Raw genomic sequence first — 25,243 nt, forward strand, 5'->3', positions numbered from 1 at the left:
CTCTGTTTCCCTTGCGAGGTAGGGAAAATAGTAGTAATACATTAATTTTTAATGTCATTTTAAATTTGTTCTGCAAATACAATATTTAATTTAAAACTTAATCCCAAGAGTATTTTTATCTTATTGTATTTTAGGTAATCAACTGGTATTCTAGCATGGACACTGTTGCTAGTCATAGTTGTCATCTTCTCCAGCAGCTACATGAACAGCGCATTCAAGGCCTTCTCTGTGACTGCATGTTGGTAGTCAAAGGCGTCTGCTTCAAAGCACATAAAAATGTATTGGCTGCTTTCAGTCAGTATTTCAGGTATGTAGTTGGGAATATATTTTTATTGAATTAACAGGATACTATATAACTGATGTCTTAATCTCTGAGGAGAGAACTTTTATGCTAGTTACAAAGTAGTAATGCCTAGTCACTGGCTGGAATTAAAAGTTATGGGGACCTTGGATTACTTGTCCAGAGATAATCTGTATCTCACATTTGGTCTAATTAGAAAATATGGTCTGCCTAATTTATTTTGTAATTGTACATATTTGGCCAGTAAGCTCTTTGAGATCCTCTCTTCATTATATACTTACAGTGCCAAGCATAGTGGGGCCCCAGTCTCTGGTTAGAGGCTCTTGCCAATACTGCAGTACAAATAAATAGTACAGTAACTCCTCACTTAACGTTGTCCCGTTGTTACGTTGCTGATCAGTTAGGGAACATGCTTGTTTAAAGTTGTGCAATGCTCCCTTGTAACCTTGTTTGGCAGCTGCCTGCTTTGTCCACTGCTTGCAGGATTCTCTAGAAGAGCAACCCCTCCTCGTGGGGATTAGAACCCCCCCCCCCTCCTCCCCCCGCCAGCAGCTCCCCTAAATTCCCTGTAAGGTATGTGGCTCAGCAGCTGCCCAGCAGCAGTTCAGGTGGCCCTCCCCCCACTGCCGTGGTGCTCCTGACCTGCCCTCTGCCTTGGGGCTGCTCCTGGGAGCTTGTTGAGGGAGGGTGGGAGAGGGGTGCTGATGTCAGGATGTTCCCCTGTTCTGCCCCCTCCCCCGCTCCGTACCCCCTCTCCACAAAGTGGAGGAGGGGACAGTCACAGGGCTTGGGGACAGAACTGGGGGAGCTTGCAGGAAGCTGTTGCTTCCGGTCTGAACTGGCTGATCTACTTAAAAGGGCAACATACTCAGTGTACTTACAGGGGCAATGCATGTCTCTCTCTCTCTCTCTCACTCATGCACGCACCCCCGAGCACTTTGGAAAGTCAGCGCCTGTGCAGCCGTGCATGTGCTGTCAGGAGGAGGGAGTGGTGCGCTCCACCTGGATAGCGTGGGTTCATCATCATGTTCAGTTTTTGCAGGGAAGTGTTTGCAGCTACTGCCCTGCATCTATTGTGTTTCCTGCCTCAGTCCATGCTGCCTTGTAGAGTGTGAGGCTACATTAACAACAGCATATTGACCCTTGAGGGCTCAGCCGAGTGCTAGTTCATCATTTAGCAGAAAGGCATTCCCTGGGAAATATTCCAACTTCTTACTGTACCACCTCAGCCAAGCTTTACCATCATTCATTGCTATGTACAATATTAAACTGTTTGTTTAAAATTGTTTAAAACTTATACTGTATTATGTATATAATATCTTTTGTCTGGGGAAAAAATGTCCCTGGAACCTAACCCCACCATTTACATTAATTCTTATGGGGAAATTGGATTCGCTTAACATTGTTTCGCATAAAGTCTCATTTTTCAGGAACATAACTACAACGTTAAGTGAGGAGTTACTGTAATAGTAATGCATACTCCTCATAAGAATGGCCATACTGGGTCAGACCAAAGGTCCATCTAGCTCAGTATCCTGTCTTCCAACAGTGGCCAATGCCAGGTGCCCCTGAGGGAATGAACAGGTAATCATCAAGTGGTCTATTCCCTGTTGCTCATTCCCAGCTTCTGGCAAACAGAGGCTAGGGACACATCCCTGCCAATCCTGGCTAATAGCTATTGATGGACCTATCCTCCATAAGTTTATCTATTTCTTTTTTGAACACTGTTATAGTCTTGGCCTTCACAGCATCCTCTGGCAAAGATTTCCACAGGTTGATTGTGCGTTGTGTGGAGAAATATTTCCTTTTGTTTGTTTTAAACCTGCTGCCTATTAATTTCATTTGGTGACCCCTAGTTCTTGTGTTATGAGAAGGAGTAAATAATGCTTCCTTATTTACTTTCTCCCCACCGGTCATGATTTTATAGACCTCTATCATATCCCCCCTTCGTCATCTCTTTTCCAAGCTGAAAAGTCCCAGTCTTATTAATCTCTCCCCATATGGAAGCCATTCCATACTCCTAATCATTTGTGTTGCTCTTTTCCATTCCATTGTATCTTTTTTGAGATGGGGCGACCACATCTGCAGGCAGTACTCAAGATGTGGGCATACCATGGATTTATATAGAGGCAATATATTTTCTGTCTTATTCTCTATCCCTTTCTTAATGATTCCCAACATTCTGTTCGCTTTTTGACTGCCACTGCACATTGAGTGGATGTTTTCAGAGAACTATCCACAGTGACTCCCAAGATCTCTTTCTTGAATGGTAACAGCTAATTTAGACCTTCCAAAGTGCAGTATGGGATTGCAGTGTGGTGAGCAGAGCCAGGTGAGAGATTTAGTGTGTCAGACAACCAGATCATCCCCTTTTGCTGCTTGGTGCTTAAAAGGAAACTGAGCTGGAGGACAGTTTTCTTTTTTTAGCCTTTCCGAATCTGTATCTGGAACAGAGTCACACACTGAAATTTCTTGATGTGCTAGTCAATGCATCTGAAACTTTTTAAAGTGTGTCAGTAGCCCTTGCAGCAAGCAACATCTAATATTCACTTGTCTTGGGATGCTGGGCAACAAAATTTTCCTTGCCTGTCAGTGAATCGTCTGGTATGGTTTTGGGGTTTTTTTTACCCTGTTTCTTCTCTCACCATCTCTAAAGCTTGTGCTACCAATAATACATATATAAAAACAATAACTGGGAGAAGGTAGTTTATAGTGACTTTATGAGGGGAAGGAAAGTTGACGTTCAGATGCTTCTCCACCTGTTATAGTGTCATAAGCACTGTCAGTAATAAACTGTAACTTTGTAAAAATAAACTTTGACTCATGCCCAAAGAGTTTTGGCCATCAAGTTTGAATTTAAGGGAGTTAGGTGCCCAACTCCCATTGAATTTCAATGGGCATTGGGTTCCCAATTACTTTAGGATCCTTTCAACATCGTAGCACAAATAAAATAAAAACAGAATTACAGTAGGCTTCGGTAGTATGCATATAAAGTGATTTTATTCTATGGATATGGCCACAGCTTGAAAATTTTACCAGCCACTTAAACCTACCTGTTAGGCAGAGCTCTAAGAAGGATGAGCCCCAGTGAGATTCACTGGCAGATCCTGAGGGAAAGGCTTAGTTGCTGGAAGGGGGAGCACCTTGATTTTCCGAACTGTGGGGTTCCATCTTTATTTTCATTTTGATTAGCTAAATGTAGAGCTTCCTTTCTTGCTCCCCATTCTATTTGCCAGGAGGGAAGGGGAAGGCCCCTTCTCAATCTATCGACTTCTGCACAAACAGTCCACTAACATCAACATTAAGGTTGATATTTAAAGCACATAAGATATTACAAATGTAGGGTGAGATTTTCAAAAGCACTCAACAGTGGCATAACTGCTCCTGTTGAAGTCAACAGTAAAACTCCCATTTGCTTCAAAGGAAGCAGAGTTAGGCTAATTACAAGCAGTTTCAAAAGTCTTATCATAAGTACCAGAGCAACTGTCTCTCAGCCGCATGTTGCATATCGAGTTATTGATTCACATTGCGTTAGGATCGCTGTTCCCTCTAAGCTGTGCGCGTGTGCACGCGCACACAGATCCTAAACGCGCACACGGCAAAACACTGCGCACACAAAAATTTGCACAGAAGCACAATTTGCACAGAAGAAATTTTTTGCGCACACATCCTGTGAAAAATTTGCACAGAAGAAATTTTTTGCGCACACGGCCTGTCAAAAATTACAGGGAACATTGGTTAGGATATTGTGTTTGATAGATATTTTATAAAAACGCTCTTCAAACTAGCAGTGTATGTGCTTGTATATTATAAAGGGTTATGCTTTATTTCATCAGGACCCTATTTCAGAATTCTCCAGGCCAGAAGAATGATGTCTTTCACTTGGACATTAAAAACGTAGGTGGCATAGGCCAGATCTTGGACTTCATGTACACTTCGCACCTTGATCTTAGCCAGGACAATGTACAAGCTATGTTGGATATTGCACAATGTCTGCAAGTGCAAAATGTGCTGAACATTTGCCACACTTTTTTAAAATCCTCCACAGCTGTAGAGCCTCCTACCAGCATGCCTTGCAGTAGTGTGTTCTCCTTGCAAAGTACTTTGGCTACAGAGACTAACTGTGTGAATGAAAGTTATGGTACTAACTTACTGCATGAATGCTCATCAGATGCACAAGCGAGTAAAGTGTTGGATGACCACCATTCCCATGGATCACAATCTATTAATCTTCATACTTCCTCAGGTGATGTACAGAAACAGACACAGGACTCCCTAGATGGTAATTGCACAGAGCTTCCATTTAAACAGCCAAATTATTATTATAAACTGCGCAACTTTTATAGCAAGCAGTTCTACAAGCAGAATGCGTGTTCCAACCATGAGAGAATAACAGAACAATCCTTTGCTTTCAATACATCTACTGAACTAAGTACAGTAGAGAGCAATTCTTGTACTGTCAATCAATCTGAATGTATTTTAGAATCCTCTGACCACTTACCCTCCAACTTTCTGGTTCAATCCTTGAATGAATCTGCTCCAGACCAAGATTTGGAAAGCACGTCTTTGCAGCCTACCAAACAGATGCGGTTAAAAAAGGCAATACACCTTAAAAAACTGAATTTTCTAAGGTCACAGAAGTCTGCAGAACAATTGTCTGAACCTAAGAGAGATGACAACAGTATAACAAGGGTAATTGAATGTGTAAATGAAAGTACCATGGAGATGACAAATATTAATGCTGTTGAAGAAAAAGAAACCGAAGATCTTGTGAGTTCAGAGAGTTTTGAACAAACTGTTGAAATGGAAAGACCTCAAGGTCCTTCAGAACAAGATGAGCAATCACAGATTCTTCAGTCACAGAGGCAATATACTTGTGAATTATGTGGAAAGGCTTTTAAACATCCAAGCAATTTGGAGCTCCATAAAAGGTCTCATACAGGTACAGTTATTTACTGCTTGCAGACCAAATATTTAATAACGAGATAAAAAGGAAAATGACATCCAGACCTCCTCCTGGTTCAAAGACAGTTGTTTCATAGGGATTCACTTTCAAAAATGTACTTTCTATGGGAAGCGATGTAGGGAAAAAGACAGTTACAGGAATATATTAAGTGAATAGAGAAACGCTTCTAGATTCAATTTATTCTTCATTCTCTCAACTAAATTTTCTAAAGTTTTCTTCAAAAGCACACTTTGTAATATTTAAATGTAAACGTCATATTTTTTCTCACATTTAAAGGAGACACCTTTTGCGCTCTATACCCAGAGTGTATAACTCCCCCAAAGCATAGATGTATGGAGAAAAGTCAGTACAAATGGATGTGGGTGAGGGAAAACTTGTAGTTAAAGAATCTGTAAATTCCAGCAGACGTACCTTTTTCTGTAGTATTTCACACTGAATTGAGACCATTGTAAATCATATGGGGTAGGAACTTTTCCTCTCTTTTGCACACTGCCAAACACACTGTGGTAGATAGTTACAGTGTTTATCGAGATTTCTAGTGGATACTATGGTCCTAGTGGACATATGTACTTTGTAAAGAAAATGAGGGAGTTTAAACAATTTAACTGTACACTTCTAATATCCATTCAGATAACTTCATTTTAAAATTGAGCACAGAGTGATTTCTAAAAACAGAAAACACAGCTTAGTATTTCTTTGTCACAGTGAAAAATAAACCCACTCTAACTTTTTAGCTCATCACTCTGAATGTTTAATGTCCCCAACAAATAAAGTTGTAGAACTACAGTAAATTCATTCAAAAAACCTTTTATAAAACTTTAGCTTAGCTCAGTGGTCTCCAATCTTTTTACTCAAAGATCACTTTTTGAATTTAAGGGCAATCCAGGATATACCCCCCCCTTCCCTGAAGCCCCGCTCCACTCACTCCATCCCCCTCTCTCCTGTTGCTCGCTCTTCCCTACCCTCACTCACTTTCACTGGGCAGGGATTTGGGGTTTGGGCTCTGGGCTGGGGCCGAGGGGCTCACAGTGTGGGAGGGGGCTCTGGACTGAGCCTGGGGTGCAAGCTCTGGGAGGGAGTTGGGGTGCAGGAGGGGGCTCTGGGCTGGGGCAGAGTGTTGGGGTGCAGGAGGCGGTATGGGGTGCTGGTTCTGGGAGGGGGCTCAGGGATAGGGTATAGGGTGCCGGAAGGGGGGGGCACTTATCTCAGGCGGCTCCCGGTTGGTGGCACAGTGGGGCTAAGGCAGGCTCCCTACCTGCCCCAGCCCCACTCAGGCACATCGGCACCTCCTCCCCATCATGAGCCAAGCCACACCCACACGCACCCCCCCACCAGCCAGTAGTGCACCACGTAGCCATGTCGCTCCCAGAAGGGGCCAACGTGCCTCTGCGGCCCCTGGGAGAGGCACGTGGCTCCGCGTGCTGCCCCTCTCTGCAGGCGCCGCCCCTGCAGCTCCCATTGGCCACAGCTCCCCGTTCTTAGCCAATGGGAGCTGCGGGGGCGGTGCTTGCAGGCAGGAGCAGTGTGGAGCCTCCCCCACCCCCCCACCCCCGCTGCAGGGGCATGGATTGACCAGTCAATCGCTATTGATCAGTTGGTGACCACTGGCTTAGCTATTCAAGCAATACCATTAATTTCCATCATTTACCACGGTGTCTTTCGTGGGGACTCAGCTAATGGATGTTTTCTGCCCCTCCTTTTCCTTTATATTCCAATAGCCAATGACATAATTTACAAATGCATAAGGGTTCATCTCGCCAAATAAATATCATCTGACAAGTGAATGTGCATTTTCTGCGCAAAAGTCAAAGAAAATGCGGCCCTTGTTTTAACATGCATTCATTTCTTTTATAAATCATAGTCTTTAGTAATGGGAATTTAGATTTCCATAAATTGTTAGATTGCACAGAATTTGAACTTTCTCCATCATAGGGTCTACTCCAAAAGGTCTCATTCAGTTTTTGTGAGGTTTTCCGGTTGTTCATGTTACAGCTCTCACTCACATGAGTATTTTTTTAAAATGATGTTTCCCAAACACTAGATTTTAATTCTTTATAGGTTTCTCTGGGCAGAAAAAATATATGGCATACCAATCTACTAAACCACTTTAAACTGTTTGTGGAAAAATGTATATTGTAAATTCAGCATTCCATGAAATACACTATTATTTATTCAGCGAGACCTGTGTTCTTTATAGAGCAAACAAAACGTGATCTCTGGTTGACATCTTACAATTTCATTTTAGACACAATGCAGTGAGGAACACTGAACAGGGGGAGGTCCAAGGAGGACAGGGTTGCAATAATAAATTTACATGGTTATTTACATTCATTGCGTGCAATCTTTATGGTGTTACTGTCCCACTCCTGTTTGAAATCCATGTATTCACACACAATCCAACTGCAGTCAAGCTAGTCTATACTGTTTTTAACTGCAGTTTCAGCTGCACACATATTCAGCTTGACTATATAAAATGTAACAAGACTGATCCCATTAGGTTTTCTGTTCTGTCCTGTACACTGCAATTCACGTGCGGGAGTTGAAGTTGTGCACAGGAATTCCATGTTGTTTTCAGAAACCTTGCTCCTCCAATTCTTGTTTTTCAAAATAACCCGAGAAATGAATAGAACACCAGATAGCAGAATTGTGCTTATGCTTCCATGTGACATTTGTCTAGAGATTGTTGTATTTTCGTAGTCAATTCAAATAGCTACTGCAGGCTACTGGGTGGGATGGCATCGTCTGACTTCTGCAGCATTCTCCTGTTATGTAGTTTTAAAAAGAGGGAGAGGAGGTGGGAAGTACATCATGTAATTCTTCAGTGCTCTGTCCCATTTAACTGTTAATGGGGTGCTGGGAATGAGATATAGCCGCACAGGAATAGGAAATTGAGACAGACAAAGCAAGGACATGTGGGTGGCTAAAGCAGTAGGAGGTATACTAAACAGAAAGGCAAAGGAAGAGGACACACACCAGGGTGTAAAGGGAAGAGAATTTGATACTGTCTGTTTGCTTACCCTATTAAGTATCTTCCTATGTCATGTGTATTCTATGACTCAATCTATTTAATGATGTGAATTCTGTTGAACATACTACACCTGTGCTCCATGTAATGGGTTGCTTCCTATTTGTTTGTGTGTACAACTCAGGGCATTAGGTGTTGGTACATTAATCTACAAATCCCTCTATAGTCTGGGTATCTAGGGAGAGAGGTAGTTTCTTAGTGCCCTCTTGACAACCAAGGTCAGATACAACAGCTCTGCTAACAATCAGTGTAGCTTTTTGGGTGTTAGAAGCAGGGTATTCAAAATGATAGGAAGATTTTCTTGTACTTAACTGGACATCAATTCCCTTGACACGACCAGTCTGTGAGCCACAGAAACAATCTCTTCAGGGCTCTCCCAGCGCTTACTTTGCCTTGTAGGTTTACGGTAGGTGCATCCCAATCCCCAAATCCCCTTGAAGCATTCCCCTGCAGCATCCAGCCCTTAACCATTTGACGCTCTCAGAAATTACAAGGTAAGCTACCCCCTAAGGAACAGTGCACGTATCAGCTTGTTTGATTCAACTGCAGATCAGCTCAAATATAATATCACAATGCTGAGATATAGTGAAAATAGTAAGTTTATTATCAAAGGGTAAGATTTAAGAGCTAGTGAGTAAGGATAACAAATGGAAACAGAATGGTTACATATAAAACAAAAAGTATAACTTCATGCTTCGCAAAGTCTAAACTTTCAACAGGCTAAAACTCTTGTCTAACATAGTTAATCTCACCCTAAGCAAGCTCACAGCATCTCCAACCAACATGGTTGGGATTTCCCTTTAATAAATGCAAAACGTGCTGCCCTTTTAACTTCCTCTGTGAAGGATGAAAAAGGTCCTTTTGCCTTCTATATCCCCAATATTCATTGTTTTATCCCCGGAGTCAGGATGACCTTTGTGGTTTATTCCCTGATGCACTGGCTCCATGTTGCATTCACATCCATGATGTTGTATGCAGATGGGCTTCCATTGTGTTGACATACAATACTTATTTTACATGTGAACCAAGGCAAATGATTGAATGTACATCCTTTGTCTGGTCAAAATCTGCTTGTCAACCGTGCTTTGACTCAGACTTTAAAATATATTTTCTTGTGTATATACACACAGCTCCTTAAATGTCATCCGTACATATTATCTCTCAATCATTATGAAGATCAGTATGACATAAGCTTTTATTAGATACCTCCCTTGACCCTCTTTGGATAAATACTATGAAATCAGTTTGTTGGGTGTAGTGAGTTTGTTAGGCCTGTCCTGGGTTATTGTTACAGAACAGTGAATGAGCCCTTTGCCAGTTGCCATTGACGGGTTCTCAGGGTCACAGACGGTATGACTGATGTTCTGCAAAATTAGGGAAGTGATAGACAAGGATAACAGACTATTTTTCCACTTCAGTGATGGTTCAGAAACCAGGTATAGGGTGAAAGTTTCAAAAGTCCCTTAGTCCTTTGACTTTCAATGAGTCTTCAATTCCCTGGTACCAAAGGGCTAGACCTTTAAAGGTGTGTAGGTACTTAGTGGGATTTTCAGAAGTGCCAAGATGACTAACGCTCATTGAAATCCCTGGAAGTCAGGTTCCTGGGCACTTCTGAAAATTCCAGAAAGGGCGAGATTCACAAAGGGACCTGGGTTACTAACGGCCACTTTAGTTGCTTGAATCCCGGAATCAGGTCTCACTGGGACTCACAAACCCCTGCCCAGTTGCCATCTAAACCTGAGGTACCTAAACTCGCTCAGTGCCTAATTTTTTTAATTAAAAGTTTCATAGGCACCTGTGTTTCTGCTTCTGAGCATGTGCGCTACTGCCTCACTCCAGGCATTTGGATGCCTGAGCCACAGGGCTAGTCTCAAACCAGAGGAAAATAGGCATTCTTCTCCTGGATTTGCCTGCAGAGCCCAATCTGGTAAAAGTGCTCAGAACTCACCTACTAGATCGGGACACAATAGGTGAGCTTACACAAAACAGCCGTGGGTGGAGGAAGGACCTCCCTCATAAATTTTAGGGTATTCACTGGGGTGTCAGAGACCCCTGGTTCAAGTCCCCCCCTCGACCTGAGGGGAGTAGGAATTTTAATGGGGGTCTGTTACTTCTCAGGGCTATGAAAGATGTGTGGCTCCCTCAATCTCTCCTGCTGAAACTGTTCCATTGTGTAAAAATAAATTTTAAAAAGTCATTGGTGCAGAGGGATTGGATCCTGGGTCTCAGAGGTGAATGCTATAACCACTAGGATACACAGTCATATTAATGCTCTCTCCCTCCTATTTTCCCCCTTTTCCATCAGTGATGCTTTCATTATTTATCCACAATGGAACAGCTTCAGCAGTTGAGACTGAGGGGGCCGTACATCAGAATATCCTATAGCCCAGTGGTTAGGGCACTGACCTGAAAGGTGGCAGAACTCTGTTCAGATCCCTTCTCCTCCTCAGGTGGAGGAGGGGACTTGAAGCAGGCTCTCCTATATCCCAGATGAGTACTCTATCCACTGGGTTAAAAATAATGAGGGATGTAGTCCTCCCCTCTCTGGGCTTCTTCCTAAAATAGCATAGGTACCTAATCTCAAGAGAGGGTTTGCAGCTGAGAATCCCAAGCAAAGGGAAGAGCTTCCCAGCAGCCCAGTCTTAAGTGCCTGTTTCTGTGAGATTGGCAGGATTTAGCAAACACTCCTCCTCTTGCCTTCTCCCACTGGCTTGCTTGGGGGAGGAGCTGCCCCACGCTGCCTAGCATGCTGCTTATTGTGAATCACATTCTGAGGCATCTATCCCCATTCATTGTATAGAGAGCCTAGTCACCTAACCCAGGCTTTGTGGATCACAGTGATTTTCTAGGCACCTAAAAAGCCTAGCCCTAAATGCCTAAGTGCATCTTTAGGCAGCTAAATATCTTTAATAATCTGGCCCTAGTCACTTTGAAAATGGGATTTAGGCTCCTAAATCACAGATGCAGTCTTGAAAACTACCCATTATCTAAAATTAGGAAACCCTTTAAAACGGAGAACTATGGCAGAACTATTTAGTGACTAAATGTCCTTATAGAAGTTTTTAAGGTCAGGCTTTTCAAAGCCCTGGCTGGGATGATTTAGTTGGGGATTGGTCCTGCTTTGAGCAGGGGACTGGATTAGATGACCTCCTGAGGTCCCTTCCAACCCTGATATTCTATGAGTCTATTCTGTGATTCTATGGAATAGGTGGAAAAGAGAATACATTGATTCAAACTGATAACTAGGTTTCTGGACTAGAAAACTGAAGAATGTGGCTAAATATCAGTGTAATGGGATTACATTTCAAAAAGTACAGTGTATTGGACTGATTTCCCTATTTGTCAAGCTTCTTACACAAAATAATTTTGAGAGAGACTGAAATATCAGTTTATACCTGGTTGAGAAACATCAAAGCTCTTTATTGACCAAAATGCTCAAGTCAGTTGTCAGATCCTATTATAAAGGACAACTAAGTGTGAAGGGTTAGAGGGCAAAAGTAAAGGCAGTTAAATGCAGTTTATTTTTAGTGAGAAGTCACTGGCTGTAGATTGCTTCCAGGGTCTCTGACCAATCGGAGCTGATTTGTCAAGTGAACAGAATCTTGCAAAGAGAGAGTACAAGACCTCACACACACTTGATTTCTCTGTGAATGATTAGCTTCAGTCTGTAGGTCAGGGTTGTGTGTGTGTGTGTGTGTGTGTGTGTGTAAAAGTGTAAAACTGATGTGCTCCTTTTAATTTTGTCTTAATTTGACAGTTACCACATTTCCTTCAAGCATTTATAATTCTCATTCTCACCCCTATGCTGCAAGGAAGAAAGTGTAAATGTTAAGAACATTTCTATTCGTGTCCATTTTTTACTACTAATTTGTTTGTGAAATATAAATTATATTTCAAAGAGATTCTCCTTTAAGAGGTAAATGACAGAAACACAATACCTATTTAATTTTCTCTTTAAATTACTTCGGTAAGTGTCCTTTTGGCTTTAAGTTGTATCTAAATTATATCTTTTAGAGGAAAGTATACCAATTTAAAGCGTTTGTATTCTGTTGAAACTATTAGATATGCTATGTTCTGTCTTTTCTCCTTTTAGGTGAGAAACCTTTTGAATGTAACATTTGTGGGAAACACTTCTCACAGGTGGGAATATTTTATTTTATGATACTTACAGTTAAACTAAATGCATCCATGTTTTGATTCTAAAAGTAAACTTAGTTCTGTTTGCAGTGATATAAATGACATGGCTTTGTCCAATGTTACAATCCTAAATTTAGGATTTAGCCACCTTTGGTGGCTTTTGAAAATACAAATTACAGTTTTCTAGGTTTCTTTAAGATGTTTTCTGCCTTTTTACTTTTATGTAGCAGTTCTATCACCTCTCCCTCAATCTGTCTTTAATTTTCATGCTTTTTTCTCAGCAATTGGGTGCTTAGTTATGTAGATTTTTTTTAAAAAAGTCCTCTGCATATTTAAAATCTAGAGTACATTCACTGCCAAATTATAACAATGTGGGGCCTAAAATATATATGTACCTCATCTAGAAATACAGTTTGAGTGGTGTTTATAGGAACAGTGGAGTCAGTCTTGCATACTATTATTTTTACATACTCTAAAGCAATGGTTCTCAACCTATTTACCATCATGGGTCGCATATGTGGCCCATAATGTGTTATGTGGGCTGCATCCAATACTACCTGTTTGGGCCTGAGATTGTCAAATGGGTTGCAGCTCTGTGCTGACTGGGCCACAGGTTGAGAACCACTGCTCTAAAGCAAATACCTCTTAGTCAGATATATAATTTGTTGCAAACCCTATAGTCTTCCTATACACCAAATGTAGCAATGCAGACCTCTCCAGAGGTCCAAATACGAAACATTGAGTAGCTGATAATTGCATAAATACAATCAGACTAATTTCTTTTTAACTGAAATTCAAATGGTTCCAAAGCCTGACACAATAATCCAGTTTAAGTTTACTTAGGAAATAAAAGTCAGATTTTTTCCCTCCTGGTATTCTGGCCTTGAATTTTATCTGCGCCTGAACTTGACTTCCAATATTTAAATTGCAAAGTTGCAGGTACTGTTAAATTCACTTGCATTTGCACATATCAGGCTCCTAACTACTTGACTTACAGGTACAATCAGGGAGGCTGTTAAAAAGGATACAGTTTGTTTTGTCCCTAAAACTGCATCAGCAATACTGGAGACCACTTCTGAAAATTTAGGACTCCACCTTTTCATTGTAATTTATTATCTGTACTCACAGTTTTACTCTATTCCATATTTTATTTGGTCATAAGATACCCTATATTTATATCAGAATACTTACACTTTACAAGAGGGGGATGAGCAGGAGGTGGGAGAGAGAGAGAAACAGTAAAGTGCATGTTTTATACTGGGATAGATTTAATAACTGAAGTGTGAGGTCCGGCCCTACATTCAGTGTTCAATTGTGCTTGTCCAGTCATTTTGGACAGCTTTGAGTGCATATTAGCCATAGAAAAAACTTTTTTTTTTTGGTTGAAGACTGAAATTCTAAGTATCAGAAGGGGTATAACCATTAAAAGCAGCTTTTCAAAATTGTTGTGAAGATATACCAGCCTAGCTGCAAGAACGTATTGCTGCCCTTCATGTTGATGAGGATAAGAAAAAATGGTTGGTTTATTTTACCATAAAACGTTTCTTGCTTCAGGCAAGCGGAGTAGCATTTTGCAAGGCTAGTTTAAGTTATTGAAGGGGGATTTGTGGGAGGGGAGAGGAAACAGTAAATAAAGTATGTATCACAGCTATGACAAACTTAAAACATTTTTCATGTAACAGACTTTGTTTTTAATGAATTCTTTTAATTTTCCATCTGTCGACAAAAGGTACTGCAAACTATGATTTCTCATTTTAACTACTCTTAAACAGTTTTTCTCTCCTATCTTAATCTCCTGAAGGTGCTGATAGACTAATTATAATACAGGGTATGCATGTTTGCAAAATATAATGTCCACAATGCAATCCAAGTGCTACAACTAGTTTCCTATTCATAAAGTGGAATTTACCTCCCTCCCTATTCTTTCCTTATGTTAACATCTCAAAAACGTGTTGTGACTTACAAAAGCAGTGATTAAAATTCTGTTGTTCTTGGCTTAATGTACTGATGAATATTAGCAAATGAAGGGTGAAATAGTGAAATTCCAGGTATCAGTCTTCTTATCATATCTCTCTCCTCTCTCCATTCTGCAAATACAATACCATAACCACATGTTGTAAGACTCCACCTACCAAGAAGTAAGGTGCAAAGAAAATTTACTTCTGCCTTTATAATGACTAGTTCCTCCCACTTTCCTCTGTTGTCACAGCCTATAAGTATGGGAGACTACAGCACTGTTCTCTCTAGCCTTCATCTGCTGTGCTTTTGGGCCCAGTCTTACATCGGTCCAGTTCATGGACTCCTATTGACGTCTATGGCAGTTCCAAGTGCATAGCAGATGCTGGATCAGTATTGTTTTTTGTACTTAGAAATAAATGGAAGATTAAAATAGTAAAAATTGAGATTGGATATAGGAAGAAAATGAGCAAAAGGAACCTACTTTACACTAACCTTGACTTTTGGAGAGAAGAAAGGGCCCTTTGCCTCCCAGCATATGTCTTCCCCTCACTATCAGTATACCAGCTGCTTTCCTGCATGATTTTTTGCCACACCTCTTCTCTGCAATCAAGGATAACATTGCAGGTCTCTTCTGTACCTTTCTCGGCAGAGTCTCTTTCAGGACATTTTGTGTGAGTGTCTGCTCCCTAAGACATGCCACCTGAGCCTGAGATTGTTTTGGTCACAAAGATTTGTAAAAGGATCAAATCAACCGTCCTTTTCTTCTTCTGAGTTAATGTGTGGAATGCAACCAGGATCAGTCAGGCTCAGAAATCCCATCCCATTATCTTTAATATCTCTCCCTTTCACTGAAAGGCCCAGTCTCCGCCTATCCCTCATCTTCCTAGCCAGTCAATATTATTCCTTTGCAGAATTAAAGCCCAGGGATCAGGCCAAAGGTGATAGGACAATGATATACAGTAGAACCTCAGAGTTATGAACACCTTAGAAATGGAGGTTGTCCGTAACTCTGAACAAAATGTTATGGTTCTTTCAAAAGTTTACAACTGAACATTCACTTAATACAGCTTTGAAACTTTGCTATGCAGAAGAAAAATGCTGCTTTTAACTATCTTAATTTAAATGAAACAAGCACAGAAACAGTTTCCTTACCTTGTCAAATCTTTTTTTTTTTAAACTTTCCCATTATTTTTTTAGTAGTTTACATTTAACACAGTACTGTACTGTATTTGCTCTTCTTTTTTTCTTTTTTCTTTTGGTCTCTGCTGCTGCCTGATTGTGTACTTCTGGTTCCAAATGAAGTGTGTGGTTGACCGCTCTGTTCATAACTCTGGTGTTCTACTGTACTTCTATCTTAGAATCATAGAATCATAGAATATCAGGGTTGGAAGGGACCCCAGAAGGTCATCTAGTCCAACCCCCTGCTCGAAGCAGGACCAATTCCCAGTTAAATCATCCCAGCCAGGGCTTTGTCAAGCCTGACCTTAAAAACCTCTAAGGAAGGAGATTCTACCACCTCCCTAGGTAACGCATTCCAGTGTTTCACCACCCTCTTAGTGAAAAAGTTTTTCCTAATATCCAATCTAAACCTCCCCCATTGCAACTTGAGACCATTACTCCTCGTTCTGTCATCTGCTACCATTGAGAACAGTCTAGAGCCATCCTCTTTGGAACCCCCTTTCAGGTAGTTGAAAGCAGCTATCAAATCCCCCCTCATTCTTCTCTTCTGCAGACTAAACAATCCCAGCTCCCTCAGCCTCTCCTCATAAGTCATGTGCTCTAGACCCCTAATCATTTTTGTTGCCCTTCGCTGGACTCTCTCCAATTTATCCACATCCTTCTTGTAGTGTGGGGCCCAAAACTGGACACAGTACTCCAGATGAGGCCTCACCAGTGTCGAATAGAGGGGAACGATCACGTCCCTCGATCTGCTCGCTATGCCCCTACTTATACATCCCAAAATGCCATTGGCCTTCTTGGCAACAAGGGCACACTGCTGACTCATATCCAGCTTCTCGTCCACTGTCACCCCTAGGTCCTTTTCCGCAGAACTGCTGCCTAGCCATTCGGTCCCTAGTCTGTAGCGGTGCATTGGATTCTTCCATCCTAAGTGCAGGACCCTGCACTTATCCTTATTGAACCTCATCAGGTTTCTTTTGGCCCAATCCTCCAATTTGTCTAGGTCCTTCTGTATCCTATCCCTCCCCTCCAGCGTATCTACCACTCCTCCCAGTTTAGTATCATCCGCAAATTTGCTGAGAGTGCAATCCACACCATCCTCCAGATCATTTATGAAGATATTGAACAAAACCGGCCCCAGGACCAACCCCTGGGGCACTCCACTTGACACCGGCTGCCAACTAGACATGGAGCCATTGATCACTACCCGTTGAGCCCGACAATCTAGCCAGCTTTCTACCCACCTTATAGTGCATTCATCCAGCCCATACTTCCTTAACTTGCTGACAAGAATACTGTGGGAGACCGTGTCAAAAGCTTTGCTAAAGTCAAGAAACAATACATCCACTGCTTTCCCTTCATCCACAGAACCAGTAATCTCATCATAAAAGGCGATTAGATTAGTCAGGCATGACCTTCCCTTGGTGAATCCATGCTGACTGTTCCTGATCACTTTCCTCTCATGTAAGTGCTTCAGGATTGATTCTTTGAGGACCTGCTCCATGATTTTTCCAGGGACTGAGGTGAGGCTGACTGGCCTGTAGTTCCCAGGATCCTCCTTCTTCCCTTTTTTAAAGATTGGCACTACATTAGCCTTTTTCCAGTCATCCAGGACTTCCCCCGTTCGCCACGAGTTTTCAAAGATAATGGCCAAGGGCTCTGCAATCACAGCCGCCAATTCCTTCAGCACTCTCGGATGCAACTCGTCCGGCCCCATGGACTTGTGCACGTCCAGCTTTTCTAAATAGTCCCTAACCACCTCTATCTCCACAGAGGGCTGGCCATCTCTTCCCCATTCTGTGATGCCCAGCGCAGCAGTCTGGGAGCTGACCTTGTTAGTGTTATCTTCCTCCTCCAGGCTTCACGTTACCCCTGTAACAAAGGTATCAGAATTTGTAATAATAAGTTCATTGTCCTGGCATCCTTAGGGGATGGGTCAAGGATTATGGATTTATTTGCATAGGGAAATTAACCAGAATAGCTATTCCTCAGTAGCTCCCCCTGGATACTTTTATTCTAAAATAAGAATGTCCAAATGGGAAACTATTCCAGAATAGCTATTGCGCTTTAAATTCACACTCTGCCTTAATCTGAAATGACTTTCAAGTGCAGACAATCCCTATATTCCTGTTTGTTCTGTGGTACAACAGAAACAGAGGTTATGCCGTTTCTGTGATGTGTGTACTTCAAGCTTCCCAAGTTGTGCCTCTGCATGGAGAATCTCCCTTCTCCCAAACCCCAGTTCTACATGGTCAAGTTATGCATAGGAGAAGTTATCTTAGTCGAGATGCCCATTGTTCTCAGAGCTCCAGAGATCTGCTCATAGACTCTGTGAGTCTCCAGAACATCTGTCCTAGTTCCCTTTCCTGTTATAGATTTCAGCCTTCTGACTCTTTGACTGAGAGTATAAGGGTCAATCTGATTTCTTTCTGAAAGACTTTGAAATGGTTAAAAGCAAGCTGTTTCAGGGTGCAATCCATGGTCATTTTTCATTTGTATGGGTTCTTTGTAATCAGTTTCATCTTTTCTTTGTTGTTTAATCCCCTGATAGTTCCTTTCACCACCTTACGTTATATCCATAAACTTTGGTTGTCAAGAGTTACTATCATTGCCTATGAGGATTTCAAGGAGAGAGAGTCAGGAGTGTGTGCCTTGAGGTCAGTTTCTCTGATCTTTCCTTATCTGGGGAGGTTACTGAATAAAGGTCATTATCCAGAATCTCTGTACACTTAATAAGAGAGATGTATCTTACATTTCCTACTCGAGCTATATTTAAATAAAGCCAAAGCAGTTGCTTTCCTTAACAGTTCTAGAATTGCAAAAAGGCTGCCAAGTGTTAACAAGGGAGCTTGGGCTCAAGTAAAACATTCCTGGACAATGTTTGGGGCTCCTCCCTCCAACATGTCTATGTCTTGCATATACAGTTGATTACCTATTCAGAGCCATCACTGATCTTCACTACTAAGGCTGTGTCTACACTACAGCTACAGTGACACAGCTATGGCCCTGCAGGTTTGGTGCTGTAGCATTGCAGTATAGACACTTGCTCCAGCACATAAGGGGTTTTTCTGTTGCTGTAGTTAATCCATCCCTCCAGAAAGTCTTCCCTCGACCTAATGGTTCTACACCAGGACTTAGGTCAGCTTAACTATGCTGTGAATTTTTCCCACCCTGGGCGATGTAGTTAGGTTGACCTAAGTTTTAGGTTTAGCCTAGGCCAAAGAGTTATTAGGAAGAAGTGTGCTTCATGCTTCTGGGCTTCTTATCTGCCTTGCTTGATATGCCAACATGACTCTTGCAGGACAGGGAAGATGGAAGATGTACAAGGAAAAATTACTTACCAGTAATTTGTTTTGTTCATAGTCTTCTCCTCTTCCTTATCCTACTTTCTCCTTTTGTTGGGGGTAAATATTTGTGGCTTTTCATAGAATCATAGAATACCAGGGTTGGAAGGGACCTCAGGAGGTCATCTAGTCCAACCCCCTGCTCCGAGCAGGACCAATCCCCAATTTTTGCCCTGATCCCAAATGGCCCCCTCAAGGATTGAACTCAGAACCCCGGGTTTAGCAGGCCAGTGCTCAAACCACTGAGCTATCCCTCCCCCCAGACTTGAGTACATTATATGTAGATAATAACTGACCATTTTTCTTTGCCTCCTGGTAGGTGAAGTCATACATCATGATGTAGTGGTGTTTTATTTGTAGGATAGGGAAGAGAAGGAGACTAAGACAAATCTAATTACTGGTAAGTAAGCATCTCCCCATGACCGTAATCCTGGTTGTTGTTCTAGGTTTTCACACTTAACAGGATCAGTCTTTCAGATGTAGCTTGTTTCCAAATTGTTTGAATCTGGGCTTCTGTTTTCTTTTTTTTTTAATTTGCTCTTTTTTCTGTTTCCCAATTTGCTGTTGTCAATTTATAGCTGCATAGATAGATAGCTGGCTATTAGTGTAGACAACAGTATTTCTTGATCAAACAGCATAATTCTTCATTCTCCAAATGGTGCATAACCTTGACCGTTTTAAAATTAGGAACTGAAAGCCAGCTTCTGGATTCTGTTCTTTACACCTCTTCATCTACAGACACCAACTAGCTAGTTCTGGCCTCTTTAAACCATTTATTCCCATCTTTTCAGGCAGGTAACCTTCAGACTCATTTACGTCGGCACTCTGGTGAAAAACCATATATTTGTGAAATCTGTGGGAAAAGGTTAGTACAGTTGTTAATCTCCTATACAGTTAGTATGTCAGTGTTTTAAGATTGTATTAATAAAACATTTTCTTAACCCTTATAACAACTCAGAGGCCAAGGGTTAGGTATCAGGAGTAGACTGTTGATTTATACCACCATAGGCTTCTATTATCTATTTGCCCATCACTCTTTGTGCACTTCTGCCTTTATTGGATACTGGTAAATGACAAGAGATTAACATTAGGAATTGCTTATTAAAAGCAAGTACAGAATGATGGGTTAAATTACTTTACGCAAATATATTTTTAGTGCCGTATCCCATAAATCAGCACTTCTGGTGAGTCTTTATGGTCTTATTTGGATTTCTGTTCATTGGCAACTTTTTAATTAACTAAAAATATTCAATGTCTAATTAAACTATTTAACGTAACACAACTTTTGGAAATGTTGACTCAAAGTACGCACAGTTCTGTGCTTTTTCTTTAAAGCTATACATTGTCATGATTTAGACTCAGAATGATTAGGGTTTTGTTAAATTTTACAAAAGCTATTGTCAATAGATAGGTCTTCATTATTTTTATTTGAGTTTTTTAAATATTTCCTTGAAGTCTTTATAACACAAATATTGCTGCATTCAGCACATGACAGAAAATACACAAACTTGTAACTGGCTTGTCTATTTTTGTTCAAGCTGGGCAAAATACAAAAATTAAGGAAATAGTATTAATGGCAAAAAATAAATTTGATTGTTAAAAATAGATGTTTGAAATTTAAGGCATTATGTTTGTTTAAAAAATATTTTGAACCTGACAATGTCCCCTTAATAGCATCTAGTGTTAGGAGTTTTTAATATTTCAGACTACAGTCCTCTAAGCATTCTAGAATTTGCTAGGCTGATGAAGCATTCATAACAGCTGCTCCCTATATGATACACAGCTATGGAAGGTAGTAGGTATGTAGAAACACTTTAACTGAGTTTCCAAATTCTGTTCCAGGTTTGCTGCTTCTGGTGATGTACAGCGTCACATTATTATTCATTCTGGAGAAAAACCTCATCTGTGTGATATCTGTGGCAGAGGTATGCTAGAATTAATTTTTTCTGTCTTTAGGGTTTATGATTGAAATGTGAGTAGTCGTCTTAATCTTAGTGTCTGTTACATTCTTCCAGGGTTTAGTAACTTTAGTAACTTAAAGGAACACAAAAAGACCCATACAGCAGATAAAGTATTCACCTGCGATGAGTGTGGAAAGTCATTTAACATGCAACGGAAGTTAGTAAAGCACAGAATTAGGCACACAGGAGAAAGACCATACAGCTGTTCAGCATGTGGTAAGTAAGGTTTACAATACATACATATTTATTTTTAAAAGCTAGTGGAAATTCACCTTATTCACTGATGACTTGGAAATAGACAAAGTAAAACTGGATTGAAATACCCTTTCCTGGATCTCTTCTATTTGGCATAGCAGATGGTTAAAATCGTTTTCAGCTTGGTTTTATTACTTGTTTACACCATCTCATACATAGGACTTTAACATTATTGATGGTACAAATGTTACTTTTTCAACGAAGTGCCCTGTTGTTATCACCTATGCGGTAGTTATTTTTTCTTTAAGCCTAAAACAGTGCTAGGCTGAGCACAAATGAGATCACAAGTGAATTTTGAATGGAGAATACAGAAAGGAATCTGGAAGAGTGAATGTTGTTTAAAGTGGTGAATCTTCTTTCTAGACCCTATAGTCTGGTTTTCAACAGCAATACTGATCATAGCTGTTTCAGAGGTTTGATTTACTTTCTGCTTATCACCAGGACATGCTTAGCCTCCCTCCAAAAGAAGTATGTTGAAATAGCAGCCTTAGTGCTTTTGTCCTAAACATTTGGTTGCAACATTCAAATGAGCTCTCACTGAATCCTAGTGAAAGCTGGAAGCAACCTTTAGTCCTTCACTTTAATTTGTAAAGGGAAGGCTCTTTTGAATTATAAAGCATAACTGGGTCATAGCTGAGAATATTAGTTCTCAAATTGTATCAGATGGATCCCACTTCCTGGTGGTCTGCAAAGCTGCTGTCTTTGATAGCGATTCATCTTTGCTTGTGAGTTTACAGAGGTTTTATTGATCATCTAATCTCTCACACCCCAAGCACCTTTCAGCATCCTGCAATGGTATTTAATTATCTGCCTGTGACTATTGTTGCTTTTGGTGTAAGTTCAGTCATGTTCAAAGAACACCAACATTGGAGAGGGATAGCAAACACACAGGATAAAAACACCTAACTAGAGTATGTCTTGACATGGGGGTCTTGAGGCAACAAGGTGAGTCTTAACTAATGTAAAGCCTTTCACCCAGTCAGAGGAAACAAACAGCAGATACAAATTAGAGTAAGCGTAAACAAGCAGTTTCTCCCATCACATTAAAATAGGCTTACTTTAAACTTTAATATTGTTCTGATTAGTTTTTCTTTTAGCCAGTTCATCTGGTTTCCACAGAGAAGGTGTGAAATCTAGACTGAGCGCAAAAATGACCCACAAGAGGATCCATCTCTTAAGAAATAGTCCACCATATGCAAAAATTCAACACCTGCTGACCCAGTGATAGTGTAGCATAATTGGCTATGCAGAAAATCCTGGGCTTTGTAAAATTAGAGATTAATATAAACAGTTGTATGCAAAAGTTTAATGGCAAAAAAATAAGAATATATTTAAATGACTGGCTAGTAGATCAATTGCAATTTCCTAAGCTTTCAAATAACACATTTTATTTTCATGGTACCTGTCCACATAAAGTACAGCATTAAAACAATCATTAAAATGGACAAAACTATATAAAATCAAATTATACTATTTTGAAGAATGTAAAATCTCAGAATCACTGTGTATAATTAAGGTAGCAATTTTAGAAATTAGAAACATCCTTTTCTCCTGGTGCACTATGACATTGGTATCTTTGTCCAATTTCAGTCACTTACTATATTGCTGTCTATAATTTTATAAGAGTTATTTTACCTCTGGCTTCTGTTTATTTTGAAAATATGTAAATACTGCATGTTAAGAAGTTGATAGTTTTTCATGGTACCTGAATGCTCCTAGCAATAATAAAATTGCAACACTGAAAATTATTCTATAGCCAAAATGGGTTTTATGTTTACATTATCAATGCAGCTAAGTTTTTATAACAGTACCCATCCCTGTAGTATCTGACAATAGTACCTCTGTACTGAGGGAATTATTGTAAGGTGTATTTGAGGTAGTGCAGTTCTTTTATGAAAAATGTATTTTGAAATGTCATCAACATGCCATGTTCCTCAGACTGCTACTGTAGGGATCAAAGGGATTCAGTTCAGCAAAGACAGAGACAAACTGAGAAAAGCGGTTGCTACTAACGCTTGTCACAGCATTCCAGTGCTAGAGGGGATTTCTGAGACTATAGACTGTAAACGGAAGGATATGGAAATACAGGAGAGCAAGTTGGGTCAAGAAGAAGAAAAGTACAAATAATTGAGTTTTAAAAATAGAAGGAAGAAGTCTGAGACTGTTGTAGACAGAGAACATGACACAATAGGAATTGATCTGTAGTTTTAACTCTTGATATTCCCTCTAATCAAACATGTTCATGGCACTGACATTGAGAGGAACAAAATCTAAAAGTATTACTTCTGTCTCTCAGGAAAGTGTTTTGCAGGGTCTGGTGACCTACGCAGACATGTGCGGACTCATACAGGAGAAAAGCCCTATACCTGCGAGACCTGTAACAAATGCTTCACTCGTTCTGCTGTTCTGCGGCGGCACAAGAAAATGCACTGCAAGTCCAGTGATGAGGGATCAAATACTCTAGAGGAATTTACTCAGGCAATTGAAACTTCTGATCTTGAGAAATCTCAGGGTTCCGACTCATTTGCCCAAGAAATGTCTGTTACTTTGTTACCAGTATCTGTTAAATTTCCTGTTCGTCCAGCTGGAAATTCAGCTAATGAATTTGATAGTTCTGCAGGATCTTATTGCAAGTTGCGGTCAATGATTCAACACCAGGAGTCTACAATCCAGCAGAAATTGAGTCTGGATCCTGCTGAACTCCCAAAACCTCAGACACAACAAACTCCTCAGCCACCTTTCACTTACACAGAGGTAGATGTATCACCTGCAGAAGAACCTCTACAGTCTGATAATATTTCTATGATTCGTTCATCAATGACAACCCTGGATGGTCATTGTGGTGACCCACTGGGCAATCGTGCATCTTCTACTGCATATAGGAGTAATGAGGGACCATTCTTTTCCAGTATGACCCTGTGGGGCTTAGCTATGAAGACCTTGCAGAATGAAAGCGAGTTGGATCAATGAGGGTTCATGTTACCGATTCACAACCTTTTAGGGGAATTGTTTTAATTTACCAGACTAAGACCACATATTCCAGTTAGTGTTCACTTCCTCCCATTTGATTGTGCATGCTCTATCCTTCACTGGAACTTGAGTTGTTCCAAGGCCCAGTTTCATTATTAAAGTGCACAAAGGTGAATAGAGAGTGTGTAAGCGAAACCAGTACTTAGGGTAAGGTGTGGGAAAAGAATAGTGTTCCAGTCACAAGAAGCTGAAGTACCAATAATGGAATGCTTATCAGTAAGATCATTGGTTTACATGACTTCATATATTTAAGTAATGTGACATATTAAAACTGATTGTCAAATACTGTACAATATTTGTCAATAGTGCAAAGTAATTGTATATCTAGAAACTTTATTTTTACAATAAAAGCCTTTTGTCGTATTTTATAAACTATTTTGCACAGAAGTTTTATCTGTAGAATGTAGAACACAGTAAAGAAATGATAATTTAATTTGAATAAAGGGAAGTTATTTTACGTAACATCTTAATTGTTCAGTGTGTTGCACTTTTCTGAATTAGTAAAGATGCAATGAAAATTGTTGGTAGCTATTTCAAGAGTAAAATTCCATTTATTCCAGATGGCTCTCACACTGTTGCTAGTAAGACAAGCAGAGCTGCACTACAGTTCATGGTCAGTGCACCAACAAACTGTCATGTTTGTTGGTAAATTAATGGAAAATGTTGGCAAATTATTGGGATTAATGGACTCGAAGGAGGTTGTCCAGAGGCCTTAGTGTTCGGCTGATGGTTTTCATTTTCAGTATCTCTTTGGTCCTGCCTCACAGGCTGGGTTGCTGCCGTCAAACAAGTGTTACAGGCCAAGCAAGTTTACAAACCATTTAAGTGTATTTTCAGGCTTTATGCCAAAACGTCTTTACAGATATTAAAGTCTTTGAAATTTAAATGACTCCCACTAATCTTGTTTCTCTTGAAGTTTTTTTGGTGTCTGGAGACTCGTATAAACTAGAGGGCATACTGTTGATTTCTTTATAAGGAGCTTCTGGATTTGTGCATGGGAAGATAGCTCTCCGCACTGATGTCCCCTAGCCAATGTGATAACCTTGCTTCTTGTTAGGCTTTGGTACCTCACGTGTGTTGAAAATA

General features: G+C 40.5%; 1 protein-coding gene across 3 annotated transcripts in view; it reads left to right on the plus strand.

Moving 5' to 3' along the window:
• The window catches only part of ZBTB49 (zinc finger and BTB domain containing 49), a 35,121-nt gene extending 10,167 nt beyond the window's left edge, over positions 1 to 24,954 (plus strand). For 2 of the 3 annotated variants that reach the window (XM_074951678.1, XM_074951679.1), the window contains exons 2-8: positions 135 to 307; positions 4,138 to 5,243; positions 12,386 to 12,432; positions 19,703 to 19,776; positions 20,754 to 20,836; positions 20,927 to 21,088; positions 23,424 to 24,954. In XM_074951678.1, coding sequence (XP_074807779.1) covers positions 135 to 307; positions 4,138 to 5,243; positions 12,386 to 12,432; positions 19,703 to 19,776; positions 20,754 to 20,836; positions 20,927 to 21,088; positions 23,424 to 24,097 — 2,319 coding nt within the window. In that variant the 3' untranslated portion in view covers positions 24,098 to 24,954. Of the gene's footprint in view, positions 1 to 134; positions 308 to 4,137; positions 5,244 to 12,385; positions 12,433 to 19,702; positions 19,777 to 20,753; positions 20,837 to 20,926; positions 21,089 to 23,423 lie in introns of those variants that run through there. The other variant, XM_074951680.1, reaches the window with a different exon arrangement.
• Positions 24,955 to 25,243: the final 289 nt, after the last annotated feature.

The sequence above is a fragment of the Natator depressus genome, chromosome 4 (genome assembly GCF_965152275.1).
Source record: "Natator depressus isolate rNatDep1 chromosome 4, rNatDep2.hap1, whole genome shotgun sequence".
In the NCBI taxonomy this organism is placed as follows: Eukaryota; Metazoa; Chordata; order Testudines; family Cheloniidae; genus Natator; species Natator depressus.